Below are 20,600 nucleotides of genomic sequence, written 5' to 3'. Positions count from 1 at the left end.
CCAAAACAAAAAAACCCCGAAGTCTGGAAATTCCACCTTCTCTCTTCCTGCCACATAACTTCATGTGCATAATTGTAGCTACTAACTTGCTTCCTTATGTACCCAAATCACATAACTGTGTGAACTGTGTAACTGTCACACAACTGTGACTTGCTTAGTTAAACCCTCCTTTAGACATACTCCAAGCATAAAGTGTTCTCTTTTCATTACTATATTTGAATTAAATTGGAGAAAGTAACATTCGACACAGACTCATATTATTTCTGCTAAAAATTTTAAATAATGAAACAAAAAATAACACATTGATTGCTTATTTTTATTTTAAATAGTATTCTGAAACTGGTGGTTATATACAAATTTTCAAACTATCAAACCTAAGACTGCATGGTGACTGTCTTCATAAAATAAGGCTGTTTGAATGGAATAAACCATGGTGAGATTGACCAATTAATTAATCAGAGTATACACTTGCTTGAAACACTAGTTTGTAACCCATAAAGACGCCAGCGCCAAACAAGGTGGGCCTTACTACACAAAAAGCTGATCAAGAGCCCCCTCTGTTGCTGAGTGACATTTGTTGGAAAAGTGTCTCCAGTGGGGAATGATCTGAGCAAATCTATGATCTGTTGTGGAAGGGCAGCAATGCTGCACACTCAGGATCTGGAAACAGAACCCCACTACAGGGGTCTTCCATGCCAGACAGTCATTTTCAATGGGTTTTATTCCTCCCTTAATTGGGCCAGTCTAAAAAAAACCCATCTAGCTCACACTGCTTTGTTAATTTGGCAATAATGATCTCTAGAGACAGATTTTTAGGGATAAGTAATAAGCATAAACAGGATTGATGTTAAYGCTGAAGCTTCGGTTTCAGATGCTAGGCATAGGAACGAGACGAAATATTATATATGATCCCCCAGCCAGTAGAGATAAACTTAGCTTTTCTTAATTGACATGGAAAACAGATGAATTACTGTCTCATGTTCCCTCTGTACTGAAGATAGAGATATGCTTCATAAGTTCATTTTATACATAGACAATTAAAAATACATTTTAGTAATGTTTCCCATAAAAATTGTACCAATACCACAGTACTGAAATCAGCGCAACAAAATTAAAAAGACAGGAAGGAATATTTACAAACACATTGTATTGTACTGAAATTGCAAGATTAGAAATTTCTAAAGTGCAAAGTTGGCTATATTCTACACAGATACAGGTATTTTTTCTTGCTTATACTATGAACCAATACCATCATTACAGACACACCACATATTCATGCTGAACATTCAAGTGACCAAATGTTATCCTTAGGCTGACAAGCAAAACTCCCCACTGGATCCAGTGGCAGGCAGGCATTGGCATCCAAGGGCTAAATTCAGTCCTTCGGTTCTAGGAGTGTCACACACCAGATGGAGATTAACTGCTGTAAACCCAGGAACATGAAGCATCAAGAAGTGTAAAGGTCTCAAAGTCTAATTCTTAGAGAACTTAATGATTTGCTTTTTAGTATACTAAGATGATCAGTGCGTTTTTAAAAGCACAAAAATAGAGGGCCCAATGCTCAGTATTTTATTCAGCAGCAGTTTTGTCCTAGTTCAGACTGAGCACAAGTTTTTAAGACATTATTATATGAATGACATCTGCAGGTTTAGCCATCAGAGCCTCTAAACCCAGAGACAGGCCACAAAAATGGGCTCTTGCAGCATGAGGATATTAAAAAGTCAACATTCAAAATACATTATTAAAAAAAATTATTACAGGAAACCATAACAGAAGGAAAGTGGCTGCTAGGTTTCCAGATTAACTGAAACTCCCAGTCAAGTCACCTAAATTCCTCAGGCTATTGGACAGTTATTCTAAATACTATGTACAATAATTCTCACCACTTTCAAACAAAACCAAAGAGAAAAACTGCCTGTTGACTGACAGCATTCTATATATTTGCTTGGCAAAGCAAACAATCTCAGGTTCCTTATTCTTGGGCAAAACCCTTCAATGTTTGCCATAGGATTTTAAACTACAAGTAAACAAAGTTCGTCTTGAAAAGCAACATAAGTAAATTAGTTTGTTCCATTAGGCTATTTTTAAACTACTACATCATATTTACTGAAACAGCTATGGCATAAGAGGTTACACAGCTAGGCTTAAGTAATGCCATAATCTGACACAATCCAGTTGCTTATACCCAAAGCTATTTACAGGGAATTTGATTCAAACAAACCACTTGGTTTGAGAAAGCCTCCAAAGAATTAAAAATTGCAATTCCATAAAATAATCTTTTCTAAGATATTTTTTGGGAGTGATTTAGTCAAGATTTGCTCTTTTTATTTTAAGATACACATACACTGAAATACACCCATGGTGAAAAGCCTCACTGGAAATGAGTCCCAGCACACATGTGTGCATTAGCAAACAAAGGTGAGTCTGTGCCATAGTGTGTAGCAGATGGGAGGGAAAGTGAGGGGGAAGAAGGAAAACGGAATCTAGTGTGTTTAGAAAGAACCATTAAGTAGGTTGAGACCTATCAGCATTGACAGACACAGACTTCTGAAAAACAATGAGCAACTGACAATTCATGATTATGAAATCCAGTTAATCGAATCCTGATCCTTAAAGGGGTCAGGCTAAGCAGATGCAGATGACTACAGCTGTAATAAGTTTTTAAGGGTATTAAAATCTGTATTGGCAGAGTAGCTCCACACTCCATTCTGGCAAATCCTAAACTCAGTCTTTTAACTATGCAAGAAGCCTAAGAAGTCAACTGATCAAGTTATGAAGAGATCTGAGTAATTCTTCATCAAATACACCCCAGTCACCTCTTTCTGTATGCTGTGCAGTTGGAAGGAATGGACATAAATTTCTGATATAAATCTCTCTAGATACTTACTACCCACCACCCACATAAGCCCCTTCAAAACAGAAACTTGTTCTTCCAAAGTGATCCTCTGGATTTTGTACTTATTTTTAACGTGCAGAACTGGTTGAAAGAAAGATTCATCACTGGATGGAGTGAGTTTTGCATTTGATTCACCCATGGCAGTCAGCATTAAGATCCTCTTTGTCTTTTACAGCAATGAATTGTGTACTTTGGTCCAATATCCAAGGAAGTCTTGTGTTCACATTAACCCCCTCTATAGCTTTTGTTCCACAAGCCTTCAAGGAGCTACACACCTGGTAAGCTGGTCCAGTCCCACAAAAGATTTCAAACACAGAACCACTGAATTAGTGGTTCTTGCTTAGAAGAGCGAAAGGTGAACCAAACCAAACAGTACAATGCAAGGAATGTGTTCACAGTATCTGTCATGCTAAATGCATGTATCACCATGCTTTGTTTAAACAGGAACATTTTCAGGCTGTTCAGTTTCTTTCTCAGATAGAATGAAAGGCAGCAACTGGGACCTGGAGACTGCAAGGCTCTCACTTCAACACACACACCAGATATTATTCTTTTACATTTGCAACAAATCAGAAAACTTGTTGACATGGATGTTTTGGAGTGCTCAGTACTAAAGAATACTGTCAGGTTTTCCACAGTAGGAAGATATGGAAGAAGCAAGTTCTACAAAATACTTTCCTCCTCAGTCTTCTCTGGACTTGGCTTTCGGTAAATTCTCTTCATATGCAGCTGATTTCAGTGTGATACTGAGAAACTGTTTACATACGGTGTAAAGGAAATCTAGAGCTTTATGTCCCAATTGTGTCATTAGCTCTTCAGCTAAACTTTCCTACCTGYTCTCCTGATGGCTTCTTACAGACACTACCCAGATGGAAACAAAGCATCTTAATTACAACCCCATTATCTTATGCATGACAACTTCACGCATCCAAATTGAGCTTTTCTAGTGCCAGGGGATTTTAACCATCTGCAGCTCTCAACCTTTTAAAATCTTTCTAGATTCAAGAACTATGAATGAATGACACTGATGCATTACCTTTAAGAGCTTCCTCATTACTTGCTGCATCACTTTCAAATGCAATCTGATATTAAAGGATTTTAATTTAAGGACAGTCAAGCTAAAATACCTTACTGTAAACTCTGATAAAGGAACCCAAATCTATAAAGGAAAGAACAGAGTCCAATACTTTTAGAAGAATATAAACTGTGCTCCAATTATGCAGAACTTCAAGTTTTCCAAATTCTGTGAAAGTCCTGTGAAACACTGTACAAATGCTACATAACAAATCCAGCTTTTCTTCAGTCACTACAGTTAAGTGAATCAGAACATGACAGGGAGTTAAGCCTTTGGGACAAACCTAAATAAACATAACTGTTCATGCTCATATCTGTTCGTAGAATTTGACATTATGTAGCATATAATTTAATGGAAAATCCTCAAGTGTTACAGCCATGATTTTTCCTTTGCTATTTGTGGGTAGAAAACTAAACCCATAAAAAGAAACTCTCTAGAGGCACAATAGGGACATTTAAGCCCATTCATTCTATGATATTCTGCTAAAACCAAAAATAAGTCAAATATAAATACATTTCTTCCAGAAATCCACCACATTCTCAAGCAAGATAGACTCATACTAATAAAAACAAATTAAATTAGTATTCTAAATTAAAAAGAAGAATCAGAAAAAGGAGGATCAGAACTAAGAGCCCCGAAGTCCAATTCATATAGTTTTAAAGGGAATTCAAAGCACTTATGGCACTTAAGAAATCTGGCAGCCGCTGTCTTTTTGAGGCTTTATATCTGGTTCCTTCAGAGGTTTTACATCTTCATCTGGTTTCGGTTTAGCCTGCAAACAAAAAGAAAAAAGATTTAAAATACCACAAGTAAAAACCACTATGTCTGCCAAGTATTCATGTACTGCTAACTTTACATATGCTAATCTAATAGTCCCCTCTCTTCTCAAAGCTGAAGGCTTTGAACAAAGAGGGGGGAAAAAAGTCAAGTCTTCTCTATTTCAGTAACCTTAAATGGATCTCTTTTAAAAAGAAACTTTCTGTAGCATTCACTCCTGAAGCATCTCAGTATCTTACACACGTTACTGAATTTCCTCCTACTCAGGACTTGGTGACCCCATAACTTCCATATGCTGACAGTGCAACAAAGAGATTAACTGACTTGCCTCTTTGCACAGTGGAAGTCTGAACTCAGGTGGTAGCCTGATGTCTATGCCCTGCRCTGAGCTGGGGAGCATGTCAGAAGAGCAAAATGGCAACTTTGTATTATACATACAATAAAGCTGATGGGAAAGAACAGTAAATAAGAGAATCTTACAGTGTCATCCTTTGGCCTCTTGGTGAGATCAAATGCAGCAAGTGTTTCAGGAGTCCAGTGTGCATTCAGGGCAGGAAATTCAAAAGGAACAGGCTCTACTAAGCCATAGTTTGCTTTCAGTTCCAGCTGGGGAGCCTCTGCTGGCACCTTTTGAAAATAACTGCAATAGAATATGGTAATATGTTTTAAACACAGCACACTATATCTGCGGGTCTCATTTGCAATTCCAAAGGAAAACAGCCTGGCCTTTCACAGTGGCTACCATTGCTGCTCTCATTCCATGTCATTACGGCATCATCCGACATGCATTCTATCAACAAGCTTCACAAGAACAAAAGCAACTCCTCCTTGACATTGTTCCTCCCCAAATAACTAGTTGGGTTCTTTCCTATTTGATAACCATTCTTCCCAATGCTTCAATGAAAAGAGCAATTTTTGCCCCGCCCCAAAATCTTAAAAATCCAAATGAGGATTTAAAATACCTCCCAAAAAAGGTGAAGAGGCTGATACAGCTCTTTTCCTCTGCTACTGCAAAATCAGCTTTGGTATTCCAAAGTGCATAATAGTACCAACACTGCAACATCCATAAAGACTTGCTACAATACACAGCCTGAACGAGGATATAAATCTATCCTATTTGATAATAACTGAAAACTGACAATTACTGGTACACACTACCCTGCTTCCTGTGCTCCAGGCAGAGCTCTACGGCAGGCATATCTCTGAAGACATGCAAGGGTTACCTGGTTTCTCCTTCACATTTTGGTTCTAGAGGGACATGGATATGTTGAAATCTCCAGCATATTGCTGTTATAAGCTATGAACTATCAACAGTTATTGAAACCAAAGCAGAGTAGAGCATTTTTTTCCTTTCTTCAGTTTATCTTGATGTACCTGACAATCCTTTGTGTTTAGTCAATTCCCCTACTATACAGGTCTTTAAATATTGTAAAGGAGGAAATATTATCTATTATGGAAYACTAAATCATAAGAGGAGAAGAGGAAAGAAGGAAATCAGCAAGAGAATTCTAAAGCTGAACTAATAATGCTATTTTAAACTGCTTCCAAACTCTTTTTGGAAGAGACAATAACTAAAGCATACCCTATTCACACTATTAGTTACGCTAGTAGAGCTCCTAGCACTCTAAGCATATTCTTTACTGATGGCACGWCTGTGTTTCAACTTTCCTGCTAGCAAGGCACAATAAACTACTAGTCTTCTCCATTTCCCCTCTGTCCTCTTTGCCTGCTAGACCCCAGCAGCAGGGAAGAGGGCATTAGAGCAACACAGAAATCTCTGCAGGACTCTCTCTTGTGCAGAAGCAAAAAGAACAAAAAGGCAGATGACAGAAGGAAGAAGACAGCTTAACCTCTCCAGCATGTCAGTCCAACCTGCCCAGCTGAACTGGCATAGAACAGGGAGAGGGCAACAGTTAACACCAGACCGACAGTAAATCTGCTGAGAGGATGTCAAAGATAAATTTGCAATTCTGCAAATTACATGCTGTGCCTTAAAGGTGTATCAGAATTGGAGAGTAAAATTTACCATCCCGTCCCAAAGCAAAAGCAAATGAGGTATTAACAATCCATACAGAGTACTATACCAACCAGGAATTACTCACATGAATCCATTCTCTCTCTGGCATTTTTCTAGAGTGTTCTTAATCAAACTTCCTAATTTCCTAAAGAAGAGATGTCCAGAAGGTTTGGCTGTAGTCCCAGGTCCTTTGGTTTCTCCATATTCTTTGCACAATGCTTCAGCCTTGGCAAAAACTTCACAAGAAAGCATTGTAATAAAAATCAGTTACATGAGTCTATTAAATGGCAGTTCTGATTTACAGTTGCTTTAGTTTTAAGAGATACCAGACTCCATTCAGGCTTCTTATTTCTTGGAAATAAAATAAACATGCTCAAGGGCAGCACCTCCAGCCAAGATTTACTGCATTCAAAAAGTGACTATGAACAAAAAAAAAAGATAAGCTTTCTGGGTAGGGAGAAGGGAAGAATTCTTATTTGTGGGGCAAAATATATGAGTAAGCCTAAAAACTCTGGAACACAGTAGGAAACACGAGTGGGTATGAAGGTGTCTGTGCAGTGTTGATACCCAAAAATAAACAGTAGTACAATAAGGGGTGGGGAAAGAGGCACTTTTCTCTGAACAGAAGGCACAGTAAAAAAAAAACAAGATTTGTTTTATGGAAAGTAATCCAATTTAGTTTATGCTTTCATTCCATTTTTCCCTTATCTACTTTTGAAATTGATATTAAAACTTTCAAGTTAGATGATTTGAATGTTTTTATTTGTTGTGGTAAAGTAACGCAGTGCAGGCCACTGGGATACAACAAAAGTCACCCCTCTTTAGGCAAGACAGTTTGAGCAGTATCTTTGCATATGAGCAATACCTTTGAAGAGAAAAGGATGGGGGAAAGACCCTGAATTACTGTAATAACTCTAGTTAGCTCCCCTAATCTGCCTTCCAAAGGAACAGAAAGGACAGAAAGCATCAAAATCTGTTTAAAAAAAAAAAAAGCTTTGAGAGGAATCATAGTGTATTTTTACTATTTAATGCATGATACTGCAACTTTGTGATTTGGAGGTTGCTGTAACTTAACACACAGACCAGAAAATACAATGACCAGACAACTGTTTTTTAAATGGTAATGTAGACGGCTCAAAGCCAGTCTTCATAGGCTGAGAAGGAAAGTTGAAATTTTCTGCAGCCCCATTATGAAAGACAGTCTTCAGTAAGACAGACCTAAAACAAAATATACTGCCTCTGTTCAAAACTGTGCTGGATTTTCACCAGGAAAGCAAACACCACACAATACAGCAAAATAAAACACACGTGTCATCATCGCACCCCGCAATCCATTCTCAATCACACTTACATTTTTCTGATTCCTGTAGAGATCTGATTGCTTCCCCACACTTATCACTGGTCAGCAAAGTCTGACCATGGTAACAGTATGCCTAATGAGAGAGGACAACATCATTATCAGTATCACTGGGCACTTCCCACACCAGTTAACTTCTGCTCTTCCTTCCTTCCATCAGAGCTGCATCTCTTTGAAGCTGTCATCACCTGCAGAAAGCTGACAATTTGGGAAGGCAAGTCAAAGCAGCACTCACCAATGACTGAGCACATTTACGCTGAACAATGCAGCTCAGCATACCTATTAGACCTAAGCTAGGCCTAAAGCAAGCTGTCGCAGGTCTGGATGTAGTTTAGTCAACAGCAACTTGGAGCTTCAGGAGGGCTATTTTACCAAAAGCAGTAGTACGTAGCCTAATTCTCTCCACTGCATCAGTGTGTAGCATTAAATCCCACCAGCAGAAAGATGATGAACCCCAGTCAAGTTTACAAAAGTGAAGACTAAAAACTAAACCACCTGAATACTCAATAACTGAGACTGCAACCAACATCACATAATCTAGAAGAGATGAAGGATTCTACTGCCTGTTTGAGATATTTTGCCATAGTCCAAATAACTTTTGCACCCAAAAAACTCCCATTCCAGCAAACTCATGCTTAAAGATAGTACTGTATTCTGCTGAGAACTGAACAGCCTCTTTTCTATTATTAGGAGATACTGAGTTTAAATTACTTAAGTACCAAATTCTGTAAGCACAGAAATATTCCCATGAACTAATGCATACGTTCCTGGCTATACCATCAGAAGAGACATGAAAATATTACCTAACCTGCCATAGCCCATTTTATACAAATTAGGTACTTCAAAAAAAGTACCACAGCTCTGACTCTCCCTCACCTCTCATGCTTGCTAAAAAACATGCAGCTTTTAGATACAGTTTTAAAGCAAGATAAAGATGACTTGCACTGTAAAAAAGCCTGAAACTAAACAGTTAAAAAGAGCCAGATCATAGGTTCTGACATAAACAGCAAGTCCAGTAGCGGATGATCCCTAAAGTGCCACTACACTTGCTAAGAGATCAGTCACACAAAAGGGACAGGACCTGGAATGGCAACAAACATTATTTGATGCGGTTTCATTCAGAGCTTTAGAAAAGATGATCATCTCTGAATTATGTCTAGAATCAGATTGTGATACAGATAATGGAAGATAAGTATTATGCTCAACCTGACCTGATTCACTTAGAGATAAGTGATGGCAATAAATTCTATATAGCAGGAATTTCACCTGGCTCAATAAAAACACTTCAAATGCCATTGACACTGCAGAGTATCTCTTCACAGCATGATAACAAGGTCAAGACAATACTCATCCCCCATTCCCTGTCTAGACAACATTAAAAACTGTGAGCAATGTCAACCCAGTACTTACATAGGCCATATAGAAACAGGTCTTCAAGTTTAAGTACTTCCTCCATTTACCTACATAGGTTGGATCCAAACTGGATAATGTTTGATCTATGAACAGGTAAGCAACATTACTCTTTAAGACATTTGGAAACATAAAAATCCTGTATAAACTCAAAGAGCAGAATTCTTAAACTCAGCAATGGATCTTAACTACAAAGTGGTTAGAAACAAGTGACAAAAATGATTCCTGCAAAGGCACAGAGAAACCATGAAAAAAACAAGTATGCAGTTCATTGAGCTATCATGCAGTTGCTCCTAGAACCCCTGGAAATGCTGTCCACTAAGCCTGGAAGGCTAATTTTCCTAAATACTTTTAGGTAGCATTTCCAAGTTTGTTCCTAGCTTAATTTCAAGTAGTGACCTAAAAAAGTCTATGTTTGTTACAGTATTCCATCTCCCATACTGACTCCTGCATTTTTGCCCTTTTCTGACTCGCCTCAGTAAGCCCACAGATCAACTTTCTTATTTGGAAGGATGTACATAATTAACCTGCTGCACGCTTTACAGTCTGCATCATACTCTGCTTGCCAAAGAGAGCTGAACATGCTCTGTTTACATCAACCATTTGTTTGCTGGCAAGACCTGCTATTACATATCTCAAGACATTACTCTGTCTTCTAGCTCCTCTCACCAGCATTTCCTACTAGTAGCTACAGAAAAAGATGCCTACAAAAAAATAAGGCCTTATCAAAATATATCTGTCACATTGGTAACTGAAGCCTTGAACACACTAAATAGAAACTAAACATGCAAAGCGTATCCACTGAGAAACAGCATTAATACCACAATTGATGGGCGGGTGAAGTATGTCTGCTGGCAAGAATGCATAAACCAGGTCACTAAGGATACAAAACAAGACACTTACCAGCTTTTTGGTAGAAGTTAGCTGTTTCATAAGCAAGAGCAGCTATTAAACCTGGATTATGTTTCAACTCAATAGCCCGGGCAATTGTCACTGAAAGAAAATCCGACACCACAGTACTAAAGTCTAATTGAAAATGTCTCAACAAACCTAGAAAAGCTATTTAGCATTTTAACACCCCTGCATAAGCAGAAAACAAGTATTATATTCTCACAAGTCAAACAGACTACAGAATGAAGACAGACTGTTACTTGAATAGGATGATTCCAAATTAATAGAAAAACTGAAAGAAGATTAACCAGAAGACTAACAGAAGCACCAAATATTTTTAAGTAAATGAACTGGAATTTATGTTAGGTAAGAATGGTGTTGGAGAGACTGCATGAAAGGAAAAAAGGAGGGGGGAGGATTGTCACAAACAAGTTCTTCAAAACTGGTCAAATTTGTAATATCAGACTGATCTTTGGTGTTTCCTCCTCCTATAACGGGAAGTTTCTTTGGAAACAACCCTCCCCACTAAGCCACAGTACTTCAGGAGAAAACTATCATCGCTACCAAGTGGACTTCATGAGACATCAAAGAAACCCACAGATATAGACTGTCACTTCCCACCCCCAACAAACATGCATATTTAAAGATACCTTCTTGAGCTTCAGCTTGGCACTGTATGATGTAAGAGTCTATAAGTCGAGCTTCTAAATCTCTTCCCTTTTCTACAGGTGTAATCAATTTTGGAATATGACTTTCCTAAGTATAAAGCAAGTCTCAAAGTTAGTTAAGCTTAGTATCACTATCGCTAATTCAAAGCAAGTCCCTAAATGGGGAATATTTGATGCTTTTCCTAAATGGATGCAACGCTGAGTGAGGATCACAAGATGCCTGGCTACATTGTTGCACATGCTACTGCCCAGACTTGATTACTACTCCACTGCCACTGAGAAAGAGCAGCAGAAACTGAGTGGTAGCACAACAAAGTAATACCCTTTTCTTTTCTGTATCATTCAGAGAGTAGGAGGTGTTTGTTCAAATATTCTCTAACTTCATCAGAAAAGCAAAGTCCTTCTAAGACAAGAAGCCAAGTACTCTAATCAGAGACAACTTAGGGAACAGACAGCAAAGAAAATTTTTCTACCTTCAAATGCTTAAAAATCCCAGCTGCTATCTTCAGGCTTCTGTGAACATCTTTCGCTTCATCTTCTGTTATACTAAGAAAGGGCAGAACACAGAATGAATCACAGAAATGTTGGTTGGAAAGGACCTCTGATGTCATTTAGTCCCACCTCCTGCTTGGAGCTGGACTATTGCCAAAAGTAGAACTGGTCAGCTATGGCCTTGTCTAGCTGAATCTTGGTGTCTTGCAAGAACAGAGAGCCCACAGTCCCTCTGAGTAACCTATGCAGTGCTACCTTTCTGGTGAAGAAGTTTCTTGTAACACCCAATCACTAAATAAACAAATGAAACTAATTTGGGGAAAAAAAAGTAACACCTTGTACTGACTTTCAACTGAAAGGGAGCCTCAGTGTTAAAAGCCAAGAGCTTTAGAAACCTGTAGGGTTAAGAGGCAGCAGAGCTGTGATTTTGGGAATTCAAATCTTGGAACTAGACATCTAGAGTAGGACTGATGAAGAGCTTATTTACAGCTAATGCTTTCCCTATATCACAGTCATATAGTATTAATACACTGTTCATAGATGCAAGGAGGGATTGAGGTGCACTTGGACATTAAAGCACATGAATGAAGGCCAGCTGCCTCCTTGGAACTCATAGCTGTGTCTGTTGGACATATGCTACAGCAGTCAAAACTCAGAACCTACTAAATTTTTCATGGAATATTGCTGCAACGGAATTACTAAGAAAAGAAAAACACTTACTCTTCTTTTCCAGCGAGTCTTGATGCATATTTTGTGTACCACAGAGCTACATTAAATCCCATGGAAACCAGTTCAAACACTGCATCCTGCTGGGAACTAAAGAAAGAGACAGAAATCCCAAAACAACCTCCAAACAATTTAATGCTTTCCATTTTGTTCTGACAAATTCTCTTTTAGAATTCTGCAGCATAAGTTGGCATTTCTCTCTGTAAAATAGTTTTAATTTAAGAAGTCAATAATTTCCAATTCAGAACTTCCTATTTGTTGAAATGACTAAAAGAGACTTCAGTTTTTGCTTACTCTCTCCAAGAGCTCATAATTATAATTTCTCATATTCAAATGCCTACCCTTCACATTTGGGAACTTTTATTTTAAAACAGTAACTTGAGATTTGTTTAGCTTTGGGTGTGGCTGACATTTTTCCATCTTTTTATTTTTTTTAATTGCACATTTTGTGGAAAGCCTCACTCTGGAATGCCTACTTTAAAGTTGTAGCTGCTAAGTTCATTCTACATTCATTGCTACATCTCTCAAAACGTATTTTATTGCAAGCATGTATATAACTGCAGTCAAATGGCATGTATAAATAGCAGGACATTTCAGAAGTTAAAAACATGCTTGTTCTTTRAAAAGAGTTAACTTGCCATCACAAGCTCAGTGTAGCTTAGAAACTAAACATCTTTAAAACGAAAGGTGTGAGTGTGGGAGAAATAATGTTGGCACAAGAACAAACGGGTACAACCGTGAGAAAATTAAGAGAGAATCCTAATCAATATATTGTCTTTCAAGGGGAATAAAAGCTGTAAGGGAATTGAACACTACTTCTAGATAACATTTGAAAAATCTGTAAGTGTAATTATACAATGGGATCATCAACAATAGCCAACAGGCGACTGAATAATCCAGGAGGTTCTTTCCAGATCAATATTCCTATTTAAAACAAAAACTTTGTTTGCAGCTTCCACATCTACTAGGAGTTTTAGAGAACAGGAGCAAAAAAATCAGACTCGGAGCAACATGTGGACTTCAGAAAAGTCAGAACACACTAATCAAGCAACAGGGCCAAATGAAAGAGTCAGTTTTAAACAGCAGTAATCTATACTATCACATTTAATTCACAAATACTCTCAAAGCTCTTTTTTTGTACTCCTCTAGCTAACTGTACATATAATTTGTAGAAGGATTCACTGTGTTTTAGTTGATCCATCATGTAACTGCATTATCACAAATAAGGCAACACATGCTTCAGAACATTCAGCACAGAAGAGTACAGCAATTATTAAAAACATAAAGCAACAAGCTTTTGGAAACTACCGTGTGGCCAAAATTTTGCTACACTTAAGTTTTCCCTCACACACCAGCTGGCACAGGTGCATGTAACAGACCAAAAGAAAATATCTGCGTACCCTGTAATGGTGGAAGCACACATACCTTGGAACTTGTCCTTGTAATGTGTCTGTCCATTTGAAATTCTGAATATATCGCAACTTGCATTCCTGGGAAGAGTCATCCAGTGAAATAATAAAACCTATAAAATAAAACATGTACCAAAAGGCAATCTCAAAATGAGAAACAGAAACAAGTAATGAAAGGAATGGGGACCAATGAGAATACAGATATAGATAAAGGAATGTTTTTGCTGTAGAGCTTAAAGATCTGTGTTATTTCCCGAGGCTTTTATTCCTCAATATCTTGAGAACAAGGCTTGCAACAAGACAAAATAGCTAGCATAAGAAACTCCTTGCCCAGTAGCTTATCAGTTCAATCCTGTGAGTTGTGATTGTTCAAGGAAAATCTTGCAGATGTCTGCACGCCCCCATATGGTGACTAGTGGGGATTTTGGCTGGCCCAGGTACTGGATGGCTGGGGCTACTCAAGGTGAGTCCATGACTGTCCCTGCTACTACAGTGGTGACAGGGGAATTTCAGGAGAAACTGCTTGGTCAACAGGGAGAGGAAAAAGGGCTTGTAAGCAAGGACTCGCTTAGAGGTCAGCTATTTTATCTCAAGGGCTGCAGGAAACTGATTCTTTATAGCCAGCTGCTCAGAAAGGGACAGTGAGCAGGAAGGAGCTCTTCCTATGGGATGTACAAATGCTAGCATATGCAGACCCAAGGAGGAATTTTCTTGCGTGAAAACTGGCTTACGCCTGCTAGCATTTTACAGAGTTCAAAAATTCAAGACTTGCAACAGTAGCCATTTAGGCTACAACGCTAGATGTTGTCAGATGTTCAGAAAGAGAGAATAGTTGTTTCTTCCACATGAAGAAGATTTTAGCGACCAATTATGGTGCTTTCTTGAAGACACTCTTCAAATCTTGTCTGCAGCAACTTGGACTGTTATCTTACCTTTATCTAGAATGTCTAATTAGCTTACACCCTCCTAGAGACTAAGTGTGCTACAGCAACTTGAACTGTTTCACTTGCCACAGAGTGGAAACAAAACAAAACAAAACACTTTKTTTTCATGAATCAGCTGATTTCTGACAACTCTCAATCTTAAGTAACTTGTCCAAGTATCTGACTGCAAAGAGGAGGTTATCAAAATATTGGTAGGAGGAAGGTTTCAAGGAAATGCATCTGAGCCATCATAGGTGACCATTTACTGAAAATGTAGATACTACAGTAACAAGAAGCTATATATGCACCTAAGATAAGCAACAGAAGTGTAAACCGGCAAGGAGTCTATTATCTAGCTTTAGACAAATCAGGAGTTTACACTAAAGAACGACCCCTATCGACTAAGTAATAGATTCAATTTATTCTAAAGGAGCAATTCAGTACAACAGTCTCCAGCAGAAAGCTGAGTGAGGTTAAAAACAAGAGGACAGGACTGCCAACACCTGGTACTGGCAGGTCACAAAGGATACTGAAACCTGTAGAAAGGGCCTGGTGAGTGCTCATGATTGGTAACAAGCAGGGAACCCACAAAGATACTTGTCTTCCTAAGAAGCACAGAGCTTCTTTATATAAGATTAGTACAACATATACTCTTAGCAGTGTCATTAAAACTCAAATTATATGAAAGACCTCTTGACTTATCAGCAGTTTTGCATGTTCCTACCTTGCAAGAGTGAGAAGTACAAGTCAGTTGCATTCTTCATCATTTCTGGATTACAACTCAGGTCAGTAAACAGCTCCAACAGTCGTGTTCGAGATAATCTTAAATCACTGTACGGAGGGAAAAAAAAGGAAGAAAAAGGAAACCAAGAAACTCTACACCAAAATATTCTATTAAAAAAAAATGTACCCACCCATGCATACCATCATAGCTTGCTCTTTTAGCTAAGAAAGTGAAGCTGGTGTTCAGCTTAGCTATCTTAAYACAAGGAGAGGTACTTTAGTTACGTAGGTGACTCTGGTGGTCAAGGGTCTGGGAGTCCAGGTAATTTTCTCCTCAATCCTGCCAGTGAGGGGGAAGGATGGGAGGAGGAGGAGACAGATTTTCTAAGTTAACAACTGGCTGCGCCGCTGGTCTTGGCAACAGGGTTTTGGTTTCTACTATCATGGGACCCTGTTTGAAGATCAACAACTCATGAGGAGAGATGGGATCCACCTCACTAAGTTGGGCACATGTGCCTTTGCCAACAGGTTGGCCAACCTGGTAAGGAGGGCTTTAAACTAGGAAAGATGCAGGAAGGGGAGAGTTATAGTGACAGGGTAGTTGGCACTGTTGTGGGTGTTTACTACAGGCCACCTGATCAGGAAGAGGAAGTCGATGAGGCCTTCTACAGACAGCTGGAAGTAGCCTCACGATCCCAGGCCCTGGTTCTTGTGGGGGACTTCAACCACCCTGATATCTGCTGGAAAGACAACACAGCTAGGCACAAACAGTCCAGGAGGTTCCTGCAGAGCACTGGTGACAACTTCTTGACATAGGTGGTGGAGGAGCCAACAAGGAGAGGTGTGCTGCTGRACSTTGTACTAACAAACAAAGAAGGACTGGTGGAAGATGTGAAGGTTGGGGGCAGCCTTGGCTGCAGTGACCATGGGATGGTGGAATTCAGGATCCTGCGTGGAGGAAGCAGGGCAATAAGTAGGATTGCAACCCTGGACTTCAGGAGAGCAAAATTTGGCCTCTTCAGGGACCTACTTGGAGGAACCCCATGGGTTAGGGCCCTAAAAGGAAGAGGGGTCCAAGACAGATGGTTAATATTCAAGGATCACCTTCTGCAAGCTCAAGATCAGTGCATCCCTATGAGTAGGAAGTCAAGCAAAGGGGGCAGGAGACCTGCGTGGATGAGCAAGGAGCTCCTGGCAAAAGTCAACCAGAAGAAGGAAGTATACAGAACGTGGAAAAGGGGACAGGCCACTTGGGAGGAATATAGGAACGTTGTCAGAGTATGCAGGGATGCAACGGGGAAGGCTAAGGCCCATTTGGAATTAAATCTGGCAAGGGATGTCAAGGACAACAAGAAGGGCTTCTTCAAATACATCAGTATTCATCAGTATTCTCAGGAATCCGAGACCCTGGAGACAAGAGAGAGAGTCTGGAGAAAGGAAGACTTCCCTTGGTCGAGGAGGATCGGATTAGAGATCATTTAGGCAAACTTGACACCCACATGGGCCCCGATGGGATGCACCCACGAATGCTGAGGAAGCTGGCGGATGTTATTGCTAGGCCACTCTCCATCATCTTTGAAAGGTCATGGAGAACAGGAGAGGTGCCTGAGGACTGGAAGAAAGCCAATGTCACCCCAGTCTTCAAAAAGGGCAAGAAGGAGGACCTGGGAAACTACAGGCCAGTCAGCTTCACCTCCATCCCTGGAAAGGGGATGGAGCAGCTCATCCTGGAGGTCATCTCTAAGCATGTGGAGGAAAAGAAGGTGATCAGGAGTAGTCAGCATGGCTTCACCAAGGGGAAATCATGCCTAACCAATCTGATAGCCTTCTCTGATGGAATGACTGGCTGGGTAGATGAGGGGAGAGCAGTGGATGTTGTCTACCTTGACTTCAGCAAGGCTTTTGACACTGTCTCCCATAACATCCTCATAGGCAAGCTCAGGAAGTGTGGGCTAGATGAGTGGACAGTGAGGTGGATTGAGAACTGGCTGAATGGCAGAGCTCAGAGGGTTGTGATCAGCGGCACAGTCTAGTTGGAGGCCTGTAGCTAGCGGTGTCCCCCAGGGGTCAGTACTGCGTCCAGTCTTGTTCAACTTCTTCATCAATGACCTGGATGAAGGCACGGAGTGCACCCTCAGCAAGTTTGCTGATGATACAAAACTGGGAGGAGTGGCTGATACCCCAGAGGGCTGTGCTGCCATTCAGAGAGACCTGGACAGGCTGGAGAGGTGGGCAGAGAGGAACCTCATGAAGTTCAACAAAGGCAAGTGCAGGGTCCTGCACCTGGGGAGGAATAACCCCATGCACCAGTACAGGCTGGGGGCTGACCTGCTGGAAAGCAGCTCTGCGGAGAAGGACCTGGGAGTGCTGGTGGACACCAACTTAAGCACGAGGCAGCAATGTGCCCTTGTGGCCAAGAAGGCCAATGGGATCCTGGGSTGCATCAGGAAGAGTGTTGCCAGCAGGTCGAGGGAGGTGATCCTCCCCCTCTACTCAGCCCTGCTGAGGCCACATCTGGAGTACTGYGTCCAGTTCTGGGCTCCCCAGTATGAGAGAGACATGGCACTACTGGAGCAAGTCCAGYGAAGGGCTACAAAGATGATTAGGGGACTGGARCATCTCTCTTATGAGGAAAGGCTGAGAGAGCTGGGCCTGTTTAGCCTRGAGAAGAGAAGGCTGAGAGGGGATCTTATCAACGTGTACAAGTATCTGAAGGGAGGGTGTCAAGAGGATGGGACAAGACTCTTTTCAGTGGTGCCCAGTGACAGAGCAAGAGGCAATGGATACAAACTGAAACACAGGAAGTTCCATCTGAACATGAGGAAAAACTTCTTTACTGTGAGGGTGACAGAGCACTGGAACAGGTTGCCCTGAGAGGCTGTGGAGTCTCCTTCTCTGGAGATATTCAAAACCCATCTGTACATGATCCTGTGCAACATGCTCTAGGTGACCCTGCTTGAGCAGAAAGGTTGGACTAGATGATCTCCAGAGGTCCCTTTCAACCTCAACCACTCTGTGATTCTGTGATACTTAGCAAGAAGCTAATAAACATAGAAAAATCTTCCTATCTCCTCTGAATACATAAGACTGTCCAAAATGGTCTGTACTTTAAACCAAAGAATCAGATAGCAACAGATAACCACTACACACTATCAATTTCTTGTTCAAACACAGACTAAAAAGAGATATTTCTTTATCCACAAAGAGGTTGGGTGCAGGGGAAGGGAAGAGAAGTAACAAGCAGAAATATTCTTCAATGTTAGAATGGGATGAGCACACGAATAAATAAGAACAGATCTGCAAAATAAACTGAGATCTCTTTTCATTATATTCCTATCTACAATAGAACACTCATGCCTTATTCACTTATGGAAATTACTTAAAATAATCCTTTTGCAGAAGAGTGCACAGTCATCAGAGACACAATGAAATGTTTAGTCTTTTGCCTCTGAGTTATTATAATAGGCCTTGCTATACAGTAAAAGACTTGAAAACTGGATAATTCATTCTTTGTAATGAACTGCTCAATGCTATCAGTGTTTTATTGTCTTCCAGCCTACACATTTCTAGTATCTTCAGAACAAAAATTTATGAGTAACCATCACTTGCCAAGATGTCCTCTAAACTGTGAGAGACAGACTGAAGTTGATCACAAGCACTTACTTGCAAATCTTTGTTGCACCAGGAGTGGTAGCTACCCCATAAAAATTGAAGGAAACAGGAGCTGTAGCCTTCAAAGGGTTGCGATGAAACCAGTGGGTCATTTTCTTTCTGTAGTGTTGATTATGCCAAATCTAAAGAACGGAAGGAAATGATTAGCTCTAGTGACAGGTAAAACTGAGGTGCTGTATGTGTCATGCTTGTCAGCTCAGAAAAACACATTCAAAATGTAAACAGTTAGAAAAGAAATGAATTTGCAAAATTTTACAAATAATTACAAGGAAGAGATTACTTGAACTTGAAGCACTAAGCTTTCATAGACTTTGTCTTCATCATCCACACACTTAGTATTACAACTTCATTTTGTTGAAATACATAATTTTTCTGAAACAAAGTAGGGTAGATATATTACTGCATATTTTCTTACTCAAAAGAACAATTATTAGCTCTTCTATGAGGTCATATATTTCACATCTTAAGTTACAGGTACATCTCAATTTGTTGAAGTCATTATGATGTGCCTGGTCAAACTATTACTAGCTTTTATTGTGCCATTATGAATATAAAAGAAACCAAGCTGCCATTACATAGTAAACAATGCTGTAAACATGGATATGGTTACGTACATGCAACAGATCGGGAAATTTGGTAGAGTACAGCTAAAATGGATTATTTTCTATTCTTTCATTTCAATTTCAGATAACATATATAATGTAAGCATTCCTATGAGATGCTTTTACAAGCTTTTCCCAGTGGTGAACTGTGGGAGGATGAGGTATCATGGGCATAAGCTAAAACAAGGGAGGTTTGCACTGGATAAAAGGAGAAACTTTTTCACCACAAGGACAGTCAGGCAGTGGAACAAGTTGTCCTAAGAGGTAATGCAGTCTCCATCCTCAAAGTTTTTCAAGACGCAACTGGAAAAGCCCTGAGCAACCTGGTCTGACCTCATAGCTGATCCTGCTTCAAGCAAGAGGTTGGACTGGAGAACTCCTAAGGTCCCTTCCAACATGAATTATCCTACGATCTTTCTTGAATCTGTAAATTCATCATCATAAACACTGTGCAGCTTAGCTGAAAGAAGCAGATCTGCCAAAGTAGCTATCCCTTACTGTATTCAAGGTCACTGACCAGCACTTTGTGACTGACCTCTCTATAACTCAATAACTATCAATGAATCTTTCATCCACCTGCACAGCAACTCGGTTTAACAGCGGACAGACGCTAAGACAACCTTCAGACTCATTCAAGGCAACAGACAGTTTGACAGGTGCTTACCGAGAGAACACTTCTGGGCAACTTTTATCACCTGAACCGTCTTTTGCTCCCTGCAGGTGACAACTCGGCAGTTTTTACTCGACGGGGGGGGGAGACACTGATCGAGACAGGTTGCGACTCCGGCCCACCTTGCTGCCCGGCCTCCCCGGCCGGTCCGGGCCTGGCCGCCTTCCCCAGGCCGCTTCCACACAGCAGCAGCACCGTTACCTCGCCGAAGGCCCCGGGCAGCCGCCGCGGGCTAACGGCGCCCCGGCACCTGCCCGAGCACGCGGCGGCGCGGCGCGGCTCCCGGCGGCGC

At 40.4% G+C, this 20,600-nt stretch overlaps 1 protein-coding gene across 1 annotated transcript; it reads right to left on the bottom strand.

The window, feature by feature from the left end:
• Positions 1-302: 302 nt before the first annotated feature.
• BROX (BRO1 domain and CAAX motif containing) lies at positions 303-20,568 on the bottom strand. The gene is made up of 13 exons (XM_026055945.1): positions 20,303-20,568; positions 19,028-19,158; positions 15,366-15,472; positions 13,735-13,831; positions 12,304-12,399; positions 11,565-11,637; positions 11,074-11,179; positions 10,436-10,525; positions 9,533-9,618; positions 8,117-8,198; positions 6,851-7,001; positions 5,229-5,388; positions 303-4,743 (listed from the first exon to the last, which is right to left on the bottom strand). Exons 2-13 carry the CDS (start codon positions 19,126-19,128, stop codon positions 4,657-4,659), a joined length of 1,236 nt encoding a protein of 411 aa, XP_025911730.1. The 5' UTR covers positions 19,129-19,158; positions 20,303-20,568; the 3' UTR covers positions 303-4,656.
• Positions 20,569-20,600: the final 32 nt, after the last annotated feature.

This window comes from Apteryx rowi, unplaced genomic scaffold, assembly GCF_003343035.1.
Source record: "Apteryx rowi isolate R43461 unplaced genomic scaffold, aptRow1 scaffold_128, whole genome shotgun sequence".
NCBI lineage: Eukaryota > Metazoa > Chordata > Aves > Apterygiformes > Apterygidae > Apteryx > Apteryx rowi.
This window is presented reverse-complemented; position numbering and strand designations above follow the sequence as displayed.

Excerpts from the sequence above, each read along its gene's own strand:
- BROX (XM_026055945.1), bottom strand. The coding sequence starts at position 19,128 with ATGACCCACTGGTTTCATCGCAACCCTTTGAAGGCTACAGCTCCTGTT. Across the intron at positions 15,473-19,027 it reads GGTGCAACAAAGATTTGCAA|TGATTTAAGATTATCTCGAA; the intron begins GTAAGTGCTTGT and ends CCCTCCGTACAG. Across the intron at positions 9,619-10,435 it reads TAACTTCTACCAAAAAGCTG|ATCAAACATTATCCAGTTTG; the intron begins GTAAGTGTCTTG and ends ACCTGTTCATAG.